At 44.9% G+C, this 13,396-nt stretch overlaps 1 protein-coding gene across 5 annotated transcripts in view; it reads left to right on the top strand.

Annotated features, from left to right (window-relative positions):
• The window catches only part of VAV3 (vav guanine nucleotide exchange factor 3), a 167,160-nt gene that overhangs the window by 139,046 nt on the left and 14,718 nt on the right, over positions 1-13,396 (top strand). For 2 of the 5 annotated variants that reach the window (XM_036342275.1, XM_036342276.1), the window contains exons 21-25: positions 1,421-1,486; positions 4,392-4,426; positions 5,145-5,261; positions 5,828-5,915; positions 12,948-13,113. In XM_036342275.1, coding sequence (XP_036198168.1) covers positions 1,421-1,486; positions 4,392-4,426; positions 5,145-5,261; positions 5,828-5,915; positions 12,948-13,113 — 472 coding nt within the window. Of the gene's footprint in view, positions 1-1,420; positions 1,487-3,531; positions 3,772-4,391; positions 4,427-5,144; positions 5,262-5,827; positions 5,916-12,947; positions 13,114-13,396 lie in introns of those variants that run through there. The other 3 variants (XM_036342277.1, XM_036342278.1, XR_004973176.1) reach the window with 2 other exon arrangements.

Consider the following 13,396-nt stretch of genomic DNA (forward strand, 5'->3'; position numbering starts at 1 on the left):
GGGTAGCTGAGAGGAGTCTCGGGCGTTTGGAGTCGGCACAGGAGGAATGGCAAGTGGGTTATCAGACCCAGAACCAAATGCCCACACGTTCCTGGGGCAAAGGGGAAGGAGCCTCAGCTGCCCGTCTCCCTCTGCACACTCACAGCCGCGCACCACGGGCACACAGGATGCTGCTTCTAGGACAGTGGTTCTCAACCTTCCTAACGCCGTGATACTTTAATACAGTTCCTCATGTGGTGGTGACCCCCAACCATAAAATTATTTTCGTGGCTACTTCATCACTGTAATTTTGCTACTGTTATGAATCGTCATGTAAATATCTGATATGCAGGATGTATTTTCATTATTACAAAGTGAACATAATTAAAGCATAGTGATTAATCACAAAAGCAGTATGTAATTATATATGTGTTTTCCAATGGTCTTAGGCGACCCCTGTGAAAGGGTGGTTCGACCCCTAAAGGGGTCTTGACCCACAGGTTGAGAACCGCTGTTCTGGGAGATGTTCTCTGATCACTTTGTCTTGCTTTTCTTTGTGAAAAACAATAGCGCACGTAGCCTCCAGTCATAATGTGTGACTCATCTGAGGCTCCGAGAATCAGCAGTTGTTAAATAGCAAATCCGAACAAGCCCAGTTTCTTAAAAGCTTTTTGGTGACCGTTCTGACGGTTGTAGTCTGCTTTGAGTAGAGTTTGTCTTTCTGGGAAAGGGAAACAGTTTTAAGGTTAGCGCCATGAGATTATTTTAAAAGAGGACTTTGATCAACGGTCTCCAAAAATACATTCTTAAGTACTTTATTTTGTCTATGTTGTGCTTCGGTTTTCCTTATTCTGCGATTTCTCTCTTCTCTTCTCATTTACAGTGCTATTCGGGTTAAGATCCTTTCCTCCAGTGCATCACTGTTCTCTTCCCTTCATCAGCATCCTATTCCTTTTCCCTAAATCTGAAATTCATCTGTTTCCCATTTCTGCACATCTTGAACTGTCTCTTGTCCTGGAGGAATGTTCTCATGAGTTCTGCTAGCAACACCCATAATAACCATGTAAATCGAATCCCTAATTAATTACGGAGCCTGCACAAAACCAATATGATCTGCTTGAATTAATGAATATGAAATTGAAAAGGAGAATATTGCTTACTGTCCCCGGGTAGGATTGAGGAATGTAAAGTTAACAAAACCGCATGGTAGATTGGAGAGTCAAGCTTGAGTTCTTAGTTTATAATCATGATCTGAAACCACGTGTAGGGTTTAACAGTCCTAAACGCTCTCTGCTCTTGGCTTCCGTTCCTGAGCCAGAATGAGTTCCCTGGTTAGGGGCGCCAGTCATTGAGGACCCCGAGTAACGGCCGGTACCTAGTGTTGCGGGGTTATCATTTGTGGTAAATTTGTTCTCAAATTGGCATTTTTCTCCTAATTCAGGGTAGAAATTTAGCCTCTGGAGAGGTTGGATTTTTTCCAAGTGATGCCGTCAAGCCTTGCCCATGCGTAAGTATGAGTATTTTCTTCTATTTTGTTTTTGATGTTGTAATTAATTGTCCAAGGATGTACAATCGATGCTGGCCTGGTTGCTCGTTAATTTTGTTAATATTTTCTGGAGCGATCATACTATGGCGTGTTTGAATGCTTTGGCCAATGTTGTTAAAATTCCCCAATCGTTATGATTTGATTGTCAGAAAATATTTTTTAAAGGTAGGAGAGTATAGGCAAGAAGACAATGTAACTTAGTAGAATTTATAAAATTAAATTGTCTACAAGGCTTTAGGAGGAATCACCAAAGCTACAGATTAGATGAACTGTACCAATTTCTCTTTTCCCACCGAGGCGAGATGCGAGTCTAATCTAGTCCCCGTCACGCTGGGTTACAGAGAGATGTTACACTTGAACTAGTGTGTTGGAAAGCATGAAAGTCGAAAATTCTTCAATCAAATCTCTAAATACATTTTACTGTGCTTTAGCTTGTCATTACTGTTTATTTAATGTTATAATGACATTTTACAAAATCATCAAACACATTAGGTTGATACAAGAAGAATGAATGAGTATTCAAATATTATTACAGACGACTATAACATAACACGTACTGTCTAGTGCTTTATGAGATTTATAAATTTCTGTTTACGGGTGACATTATTTTATCATAATTTGCTGTTTAGGGTGTATTTTTCTGTGAAACATTTAAAGTTCTTGACTCTAGGTAAATAAATGTTTTTACTAAAATAATGGAGTTGATGGTTTGGGAAAAACAAAACCACCCTTAATTTGTCTTGCTTGCCATATTTCAGTCCTTCCTGGATCTCTATACTGGAGCATCTTTTTTTTTTTTTTAAATATATTTTATTGATTTTTCACAGAGAGGAAGGGAGAGAGATAGAAAGAGTTAGAAACATCGACGAGAGAGAAACATCGATCAGCTGCCTCTTGCACATCCCCCACCAGGGATGTGCCCACAACCCAGGTACATGCCCTTGACCGGAATCGAACCCGGGACCTCTCAGTCCCGGGTAGGCTGACGCTCTATCCACTGAGCCAAACCGGTTTCGGCAGGAGCATCTTTAAAAAAAAAAAATATATATATATATATATATATATTGTTTTCAGAGGGGAAGGGAGAGAGAGAGAGACAGAGAAAGAGAGAGAGAGAGAGAAAGAGAGAAAGAAATATCAATGATGAGAAAGAATCATGGATCGGCTACCTCCAGCACGCCCCACACTGGGGATCGAGCCCGCAACCCGGGCATGTGCCCCGACCGGAATCGAACCATGACCTCCTGGTTCATAGGTCGACGCTCAACCACTGAGCCACACTGGCTGGCTGGAGCATCTTTTTAATGTTACACGCGTGAACGGCTGCCATCTTAGATTTCAGAATGTCACCTGTAGGATCATTCACTCCACTCGCTCCTGCTTAATTAATTTCAAAAGCAGAGGGAATCCGGAAGCATGTGCTGATCTGTTGATTCTGTGATCAAATGTCCCATATTTTTTATCTTCTGCTATAATCTTGAAAATCTGTTGAAGTTCACTTATCTAATCAGACAAGCAAAAAGGGTTGTTAGCCCGTTTTCTGTCATTTGTATAAACAGGGTTCAGGCTTCCTGTGCTGAGAGCAGTGGTGTGCCCATGAGGGCAGGTAGCGGGAGATTGTGTGTTCTCACATGAGGATGTTGGGAACCTAAAATCATCAGGTCACGGATACTAAGCATTTCATATTCCAAGTCCACACCGTCTCATTTCATTTAATCCGTACCCAAGCGCATGCTGAGGAAATTTCCGGGGCCATGTACATCTTCCCATCGGAAGGGAAACGGTTGAAGATGGAGTCCTATTTGCGAAACAAAGGGCCTAAGATAATGTTTGCAGGATTCCAAGGGGGGTAACTTACTTCCAATATTATTTGCGATGTATCGAGATTTTAGAGGCGGTAAAGATAGAAATGGAATTCATCGGGTCACAATATTTAAATGTTGATGGCTTTAGGGATGTTCTGAGCAGAAAGGTAACGCTTTGATATGTAACTCTTCATCTGAAAGGACAAAAGAGGAGCAGCCTATTATGAAACCAGGCATGTTCCCATTGGCCACACCTCGGAAATATGATTGCTTTCACTGTTAAAAATGATGCTAACAATATTTTCAATCACTGGGTGGAAAAAGGCCCAGGAATATACCATGGTGCGGATATATCACAGAGTCACATGATTCATGAAAAATTTCTGAACAGGAGACAACCTGTCTGTACTCCTGGGTTTATCAACTTTGCCCATCTACAGAGTATGTCTTTTACTTGTTATTTCATGAATATTAGCATACCCGCATTGGCTTTGTTCATTTTCTAGTTTCCATAAGCAACCAGAGGGACTTTTCTTTCTTTTTCTTTCTTTGTGAGCTTAGAAAATGTACTATTTTTCTCTTTTGCAAAAAGAGGAAAAATGAATCTTTTCCATGACTTTTCCCTGAAAATCAGAGTTTAGACTTTGCGTTACAAATGCGGAGGCTACCTGCAGTACATACTGTTGCTGGGCCTGTTTCCCAAGGTCTTAGAAAGCGGGGTGCTGTTTGGTTACCCTAACATTTTCCTTTTAATTTTCCATAAGACTAAGCTGCCTTGATAATAAATACCCAAAGTTTCCAGTTCATATTTCTCCTGTTATCTCTCCCCTTGGAAGTACAGTGGCAGCAAAATGAATGAAAGGATGGATTAAAGCGAGATGAATTATGTTCTGTTTCCCTGACATAGACCGTGATTCACTATGTGTGAAATGGCCGGTGGATAGACCTGGCGCTGTGCTACTTAGGGGTTTCTAGCTGAGTCAGCTGAACTGAATTAGTGATTGATTTCTAGAAGCTTCCCTTAAGTAAACTTAATCTATTTTGGCTTTTTTATATCCTAGGTGCCCAAACCAGTAGATTATTCTTGCCAGCCTTGGTAAGTATTAAAAATATTTATGCAGCTGAGTTGACATGCCATACCCGTAGTTCAAGGGCGCCATAAAGGAGGGGGGGTGCCAAACCACATTCCATGTCCATTTGTTGGATGGAGGTGTGTTCAAAGGCAACGACAAAAAAACTTTTAAAGACATATTTTACTCAGTACTGCTAGTTACTTAAGAAAATTGCTTAGCCAATGTGTGGGCTAACAGAATTAATCTTATATCCAAAAATTAGTTTAAAAATAATTTAAATTGTTACTGGAGTTTTCTTGAGAAAGATGCTCAAGGTACATTTCATTTCATAGTGTACATAGGAAAGGTGAAGTTTTGGGGTTGTGTGTGTGTGTGTGTACGTTTGTGTGTGTGCGTGTGTGTGTGTGTGTGTGTGTGCGTGTGTGTGTGTGTTCCCTAAACTCCCTCCAGCTCTAACCTGGTACCTATTGGCTCCTCTCCATGCCTCATTCATTTATTTGATAAATATTTCCTGTGTGTTAAGCATGGTTCATTTTACTCTTGTTAGCTTTGTAGAGCACTTGCGTTTGAAAGAATTAAAGGATGTCTCTGAATTATTCCTTTTGAAGCGATGGAATTAGTAGGCACAGAAGTCAGGAGAGCTCAGAGCTGCCACGAAGTTAACATCCTGGCAGGTGCCTACCTGTAGCCTCTGCTCTTTTCCAGGCACATCACACAGATGCCTCTCCTTGTCTCTTCCAGGTACGCCGGGGCGATGGAGAGACTGCAGGCGGAGACTGAGCTTATTAACAGGCCGAACAGCACTTACCTGGTGAGGCTCCGGACCAAAGAGTCGGGCGAATATGCAATTAGCATTAAGTAAGTAGGACAAGCAATTTCACAGAAATAGAACTCCTGTTTGCAACTGCGCAGACCCTCCGACATGTGTAACCCCGAAGTTGAAAACCAAGGATCTAATTACAGCAGGAATAATGCTTCTATCCAGACAGGGCACTGCTACTTGAAAACATCCGCTAGAAACACACAATGAAGTGGGACAGGCTGCTAATTGGCATATTAGCTTTCGTCATAACATTGTATTTGGGTGACTTGACGTGTGTATGTTTTTGGTAAATTCTAAGAGTATAAATAACTGGATTTTGTTCTATTTTGTTTTTCTATATTCTCCAGTGGAACTTACTAAATACATTGAGCATAATGATTGGTCAAATCTAATTTCCCTTCTCCCTTCAAAGATTGGTTGTGTCTTCAACCGATCTAGTAAATATATTTGGCAAATTAGTTGTCACCACTGTATTGGCATAGGTATATATTTTGTCTTCCGAATTAATTCCTGTAGCGTTATTGGGGCATGCCCTCTGGCCATTATTGATTTCTTCTGATTAAAACCACATTTATATTCATAAGTTATTCATTGCCCACAGGTACAATAATGAAGCAAAGCACATCAAGATTGTAACAAGAGATGGCTTATTTCACATTGCAGAAAATAGAAAATTTAAAAGTTTAATGGTAAGCATTGATTAGTTCGTTTCAATCTGTGGGCCTTATTTTTCTCTTATTGGGAAGGTCAGTTTAATTCTATAGTTTTATAGAAATTCTGCTCACTGAGAAGTTGTTTGAAGAGAATCATACTACCATTTTGCAGCAGATCCTGAAAATTCTAATTTTAGGAATTCCAATTGTTTTATAGTGCCCTAGTCATGGTTTTCATTGTAATGCAAGTTTTAGATAGTATTTCAGAGTCTACACTCCTTATGAGTCAGAGTAATAGACAAATACAGATACGGTGACCTTTCAGTTCTCTGTGTGAGTTTTGCCTTGTGTTGGATGAAACCCAGCAAATGTTGAATATTCACCTCTGTCCTCCCCTTCCTTCCTCCACTTCTACATCCTCATTCAGGTAGAGGAAGGTATTTTAAATTATAGCACAAAAAGTCGTCATTGTAATTGGTGAAACACTTCTCACATTTAGGTTCATTTAATATGAAATGCAATATACTGTCACATAGAAACACTTTTTGTATTTTCTGCTATTTTTAAAAATATATTTTTATTGATTTTAGAGAGGAAGGAAGAGGGAGAGAGAGAAATATCAAAGGTGAGAGAGAACCATTGATTGGCTGCCTCCTGCACGCCCCCTACCAGAGATCGAGCCCACAGCCCCGGCATGTGCCCTGACCAGGAATCAATCCGTGACCTCCGGGTTTATAGGTTGACACTCAACCACTGAGCCACGCCAGCTGGGCTATTTTCTGCTATTTTAAATGCTCTGTGTTCTCCTTCATGACCTTGCACAATTAAACATGAACAAGGTACCATTTTTACCATACAAGGATCTCATGGGAACTTTACATTTAAATTGAAAGAGTATATATGCAATAGTTGCTTTACAAGAAAAAAGATTGTTTAATAAAATATACAATCTTAAATAATTTAATACAGTTATTTAATAAAATAGCCACTTTAAATAATTACAACCTAATAATTGTATTAGTAGCTAAGAATATTATGTATATGCCATATAGACCGTGCCTACACCTCACTATACTGTATATGCATTGCTGATAGTAAAAGAGTTCATGTTGCCTTAAGAGTGGTCTAGGGTTGAGGGCGTTTCCTGAGATGATGAAAATTGGGACCCAGGACGTGCGATGCGTGGGGAGTGGTCTCCCGGGCACATTGAGTAGCATCAGGAAGGACCTCTTACTGATCAGGCCATCCGTCCAGTGATCCAGGCTCCAGCCTTCCGGAAAACATCTCAAAACGCGTTGCAGATGTCAGCATCGAAGCTAGAGCGGAGAGTAAGAGAGCCTCCACGCAGGCACTAGCAGGCCTGCTCTAAAACCTGGACCGCCCCAAGGCGGGAACGGGGTTTCCAAGATAGGGCAGCATCCCCAGTCAAAGGGAAAGTCAGAAACCTCTGCATGGAAATCTCAGTCCCCATCCAAACACGAAGGCGGGCAGTGAGATCGCGTCCTGGGAAGTGGGAACTCTGCTCCAGGCCCAGACACCCCCCGGGGGCTGTGACTCGCGTCCTGTTGGCACCGGCAGGCTGTGCACAGAGAGGGGGGGACCTGAGGAGCGCGCTCCCAGCCTGAGGACCTGGGGACGCACCGATGCCGAGTGACCGCCCAGCCCAGACATGATCAAAGCGTGCAGAGGGCGCGGGCATCTCCTCGCTGCAGGGCACGCCAGCTCCAGTCTGCACCCGCAGGGCTCCCGGGGGTGGGAACGAGGCTGCTCCACGGGTCACGGTCACTAGGAGGCTTCAGACTGCTGTGGGGCCAACGATGGGTTCCAGCCCTGCCGACTCGGAAAGTAACAACAGCCACACCGCCACCCCCATCAGAGGAGCCGAGGAGACCGGAGGAAAGGAAGAGGCACTGGAAAGGGTTGAGCAGTGCAGCGCGGTGCCACCCAGTTCTGCTGCAGAAAGTTCTTGAGCAGCTGCGGTCCGATGGGAAAAGCCAGTGATACCACAGCGACTGGGTTCGTGACAGAGGTCCTTGGCTGGAGAGAAGCAGCAGAGACCCAGGACTCCAGCAGTTTGCACCAGAGAGCAATGCCCTCTTCCACAGTGGTCTTCTGGAAAGGGGTTAAGAGGACCTGTCCCAGAGCTAACATGGGCAGCCCTCACACGACAGGTGAAATGCCACTGCTAGAGACACATGGGTATGATTTCCTCCATATGCTGGGTGGTTCTTCTGTAAGGCCGATAGCAGTCGGTGCAAGGGAGGGGATTAAGAATTATAGCAAAACTACGATGAAACTACAAACCATTAGCAAAGGATATACGATTGTACCACGGACAGAACTCTGTTTCATTCCGTCAATGACAGACCACATCTGTGACGGCGGTCCTGTAAGATTAAAATGGAGCTGAAGCCCTAGCTGGTTTGTCTCTGTGGTTAGAGCTTTGGCCCACGGACTGAAGGGTCTTTGGTTCGATTCCAGTCAAGGGCACATACGTCGGTTGTAGGCTTGATCCCCAGCCCTGGTTGGGGCGGGTGTGGGAGGCAACCAGTCGATGTGCCTCTCTATCACATAGATGTTTCTCTCCCCTCCTCTCTCTCTCTCCCCCTCCTTCCACTCTAAAAATCAATAGAAAAATCCTCCAGTGAGAATCAACAACAACAACAAAAATGGTGCTGAAAAATTCCTATCTTTTGGTGACATGGTAGGGCAACACCTGAACCCCATGTCTGTGGTGGTGCTGGTGTGCAGACCTACTGCGCTCCAGGCCTCTAAAAAGCATAGGACGTACATAATACTCAATAAGGACAGTGAACAACTGTGTGACTAATTTATGTATTGACTATACATTTTTAAACTATATTTTTATTGATTTCAGAGAGGAAGAGGGAGGGAGGGAGGGAGGGAGAGAGAGAGAGAGAGAGAGAGAGAGAGAGAGAGAGAGAGAGAGAGAGAGAAAGAAACATCAACGGTGAGAGAGGACATTGATCAGCTGCCTCCTGCACGCCCCCCACTGGGGATGGAGCCTGCAACCTGGGCATGTGCCCTTGACCGGAATCGAACCTGGGACCCTTCAGTCCTCAGGCTGACGCTCTATCCACTGAGCCAAACTGACTAGGGCTTGACTATTCTTTTAATCATTATTTTAGAGTGTACTCTTTCTGCTTTGGAAAAATAGTTGGCTGTAAAACAGTGTGCCGGGTTCCACCTTGTCCATAGTCTCTCTACGGCATGATTTTCTCTGGTGCTTGATTCACACTCGTGTGATTTTGCTCATGGCGTCCCCTGCACGTTCGCGTGATGAAATCGCCTAAGGATGCCTTTCTGAGAACCATCCCGTCATTACGCCTGACAGTAACTGTAAAAGGAACGAAAGACAAGGAGCTGATACGTCTTAGGAAAACACTTTGGCCCGGGTTAGCACCTGCCCGGAGCAGATGGTGCCGAGATGGCTGAGGGTGTCAGAGCTGCCCTGCTCGGGGCTTCTGTTCTTGCTGAGCATTGGCGTGGAGTCCTCCCTGCGTGAAGCCGCCGTGCGTTTGCAGGGTTCAGAAGGGGCGCCACTGTGTTCTAAAGATGCTTTCAAATCAGGACATCCACCTGGTACCACAGTGCTGTCCTTGGACCTGAAGTAGGAAGTACTACGAGGACCCAAGATCGGGGGGGCGGCTCCTGCCAGGAACCGGCCCCTTGGGAAGGAGGGGGAGGCTCACAGGCACCATCACCCTGGCCATGTGGGGGCCTCTCTAACCCGGGACCACACAGCTTCATGGCGTTTCCTTTGATGCTGTTGGTGTCCAATAGCACAATTCCCGTATGAGTGGGGTCTGTGGTTTTGAGTTGTCTCTTCAGAGTAGTTCACATCCTCCCATCTTGGTGGCCGAGTTCTGTTCTCCTACTTCAGAAGCTGCTTAGGGCCTGGAATGAAATTTGAATCTGGAATCGGATGTAAAGCACCGTCAGCCTCCAGAACTGGTGTTAAATGAGCCAGTTCCCCAAAGAGAGGCTCGGCCTTCAGGGGCTGGGACCTCACTTGTTTCCCTTGGGCTTCCGTAACTCGGTGAATCAAGATTTTTGGTGTTTTCCTCATCATTAAATTCAAGTTCTAAATGAATCTCTGCCTCCAGATTACAAGGCATTAATTTTGTTCTAATTGTCATGTGCGCCAGACCTTCCAGGGCCAAATGCTGTTTATAAATCATCCCCGGTGCCTGTTGCCTTGGTAACCGGAGTGACGGGCTCATTATTTCTGAGAGAGACTGGAGTTGCCGACACCTCTGTGTGAGTGTGAGATAAGGGGAGCTTAGCCATTGCTTTTGTTTAGAGTCGTCTTATTTACTTGTAGTACCTGAAGGTCAATGACTGTAAGCAGGGGCGGATTAGACTGAAAGGCGGGAAGCAAAAAGGCATCCCAGGGAAGAGATCCAGGCGGCGCCATTTCATTCTACCTGCTTAGGAACGTGTGGGAAGGCTCGCCCTCCTAGGACTGTAAAAATGGAGCTGGAATGTACCCCATGCTTAGTGAAGTGATAAAGAAGCGCTTTGCAGCTTACTCGTTCGCATGACCCTAGGGCTTGGAAAAGCCATTTTTCTTCACTAAAATGTGGAGGTGGGTAGGTATGAAGTGATCCCCAAGTCCTTCTCAGTACGATCACTCAAGCCAACTTCGCATAAACCTAAATTCATCCTAATCTATATATAGAAAAGCATAAGCAACCGTTATGACTGAATGACTGGTCGCTATGACGTGCACTGAGCAGGCAGGCAGGCAAGCAGTTAGGGGCAAGCGGTCCCGGATTGCGAAAGGGATGTCCGACTGCCTGTTTAGGCCCTATCCCTAAACCGGCAGTCGGACATCCCCCAAGGGGTCCTGGATTTCGAGAGGCACAAGCCGGACTGAGGGACCCCTCCCCACTCTCCCTCCCCCCCTCCCCCCATGTACTGGGCCTCTATCCAGAATTTCATGCATTGGGCCTCTAGTTTATAATAAAATGCATAAAATCTGTATTACCTGTAACTAAATCACACTGAAGTTGAAAGTTACTGGCTTATTCCTTTCCGGTTTATTTTCATATTTGTTACATTTTACTCAGTTTAAATAAGGAGCCTAAAAGAACAGCCCTCTGGAGTCATTTGAATCATCCTCACAGTATATGTGAGCACTGCTCTTTCAGAGCCCTGGCAGGATTCCCCTTTTTATGTGAAAAAGTTACATAGTAACATCCATCTCTAGAATTTAATTCCAGACTTGGCCTTTGCAGACCATGTTAAAAATCACTGTAATGCAAATGCCATATTCTGATCATTGAAACCATTTTGAGGATATAAATTTCTGTCTGATATTTTGTCCCTCCTCCTCCTCTTCTTGTCAGATTACAAATTCCTTTTCTTCATCAAGGATCCCTGTAATCTGGATCCAAGAAGGAAGAAATATATGTTTTTACTGATTTCAGAGAGGGAGAAAGAGAGAGAAATATCAACAATGAGAGAGAATCATTGATCAGCTGCCTCCTACACACCCCACACAGGGATCAAGCCCACAACCCGGGCATGTGCTCTCACTGGGTATTGAACCTTGACCTTCTGGTTCATAGGTCGATGCTCAACCACTGAGCAACACCAACTGGGTATATATATATATATTTCAAGTTATAGATATAATGTGTGTAAAAGCCTAGCACCTCAGGTCTACGTAAATAAAGTTCCTGGCCCATCACAGATTCTTAGCAAGTGCTCCTTCCCTGTAGCCTCCCCTGTGTGGGCTACCTTGGCCAGGAACCGCTTGCTCATAGTGTGATGCAGGTGGGAGAACGGCGCTGGAGGCAGACACCAGCTCTGTGACCTGCACACGTGGCAGAAGCTCGCTGGGACTTGCGCATCCCTGGGGACAAGGCCCACCTCTCGTTTCTTGTGTGAAGATTGTGAGGAACTATGTAAGCACCTGGTCAGGGGATGGTGGCAGCTGTCATGATCCTCACATGTGCCTGGCACTTCAGATACTCTTTGCTATCCACCGTGAAATTCTGCTATCCCCATTTCACAGATGTGAGAGTTGGAAAATCTCCTTTGCTTTATCCAGTGCTCAGCCCTACCGCGCTGCCTGTGGGCTGTGAGTGTGGTCTTCATCACCTCGTGTCTCTTCCCAGCCCGAAGGCTCCATTTAAAACAATCCGCTCGGCCGGCGTGGCCCAGTGGTTGAGCGTTAACCTATGAACCAGGAGGTCACGGTTCGATTCCCGGTCAGGGCACATGCCCGGTTGCGGCTTGTCCATCCATGTGGGGCGTGCAGGAGGCAGCTGATCTATGATTCTCTCTCATTATTGATGTTTCTGCTCTCTCTCCCTTCCTCTTTGAAATCAATAAAAATATACTAAAAAATAAAATAAAACAATCCTTCCCTCCTTCCTGGCTTTTGAAGTTGTACATGTTCTTCAGTGTAAGCCAGGCTGTATCATGAACTCCTCTCATCCTCCAAAAAGGACTCACCAAAGGAAGTTCTCTGTCTTGCCTTCGGACTCCCATAATCCCTCACTTTCCTTCAAGGGTGAGAACCCGGGAGGGCAGGGGCCTGATCTCCATAATCTTTGGACCCAGGAGCTCTCCAGGCGGTGAGCGTCCACAGCTCCTCGGAGTGAGGCCGTAAACGATGCACAGATCACTGGCGAGTCTCCTTTTCTTTTTCCGGGAGAGTTTGGCCCGGTTGGTTTGTCTGGGGAACTTGGAGCATAGCCACGGAATGATGTCAGTGTGAATTTTAGAAGCCACGGGTAGGTTCCACGCTGTTTCTCAGCGACTGTGCCGCAGTAGAAGCAACAAATGATTGAGTTAAAAGGGATTTTGCTTTTATTTGCATTTCAGCTGTTAGTAAGAGATGTTATAGCTCCAGTACTCATCCGACCATAATTTACGTTTTTCCCGTTATGAATTCATTACTATTTAATTTCTGTTTAAAGTCAGCGGATTTGGATTTGTGTAGAATCCATGCAACCAGCATCTCATAAGAAATTCCCTGAAATTTTAGTGTGAAAGAAGATGGGAGGTGATTATATTGGGCTTGGTGTATTTAAGGCCAATGAGGTATCAGAGAAGATTGGAAGGAGCCACGTCAGTGACCTGTGTAAGCGCCAGAGGCCACGCAGAGCTGGGAGATGGGCACCTGTGGACACGTCACCGTCAGCCACGCGCAACGCCAAGCAGCACCCGTGGCTTATCGACGCTGGTTCACCGTGGAGAAGTACATCGACGATTAAGTTTGCTCTTTGTGACGTTGGGAGGAAATGCAGGAAACTAGAAATTGCTATATATTCAGCAAACAGCTGTTCCCTTTGTTTTTGTTTAGAAAAGCAAGTATTTCATAAATAAGGGCAATAATTACTGTTCTGAGACTGACGTTGAGCATGGTTTCTCTCCATGGACCGTGGTCCCTCCCGCGTCTGACGGAAGACTCACAGGATGCTCTCCACCCAGGAGTGACAATAGGGACAACTCCCATTACAAGGGGCCGAGTAACCAAGGCA

This window comes from Myotis myotis, unplaced genomic scaffold, assembly GCF_014108235.1.
Source record: "Myotis myotis isolate mMyoMyo1 unplaced genomic scaffold, mMyoMyo1.p scaffold_m19_p_18, whole genome shotgun sequence".
NCBI classification, from domain to species: domain Eukaryota; kingdom Metazoa; phylum Chordata; class Mammalia; order Chiroptera; family Vespertilionidae; genus Myotis; species Myotis myotis.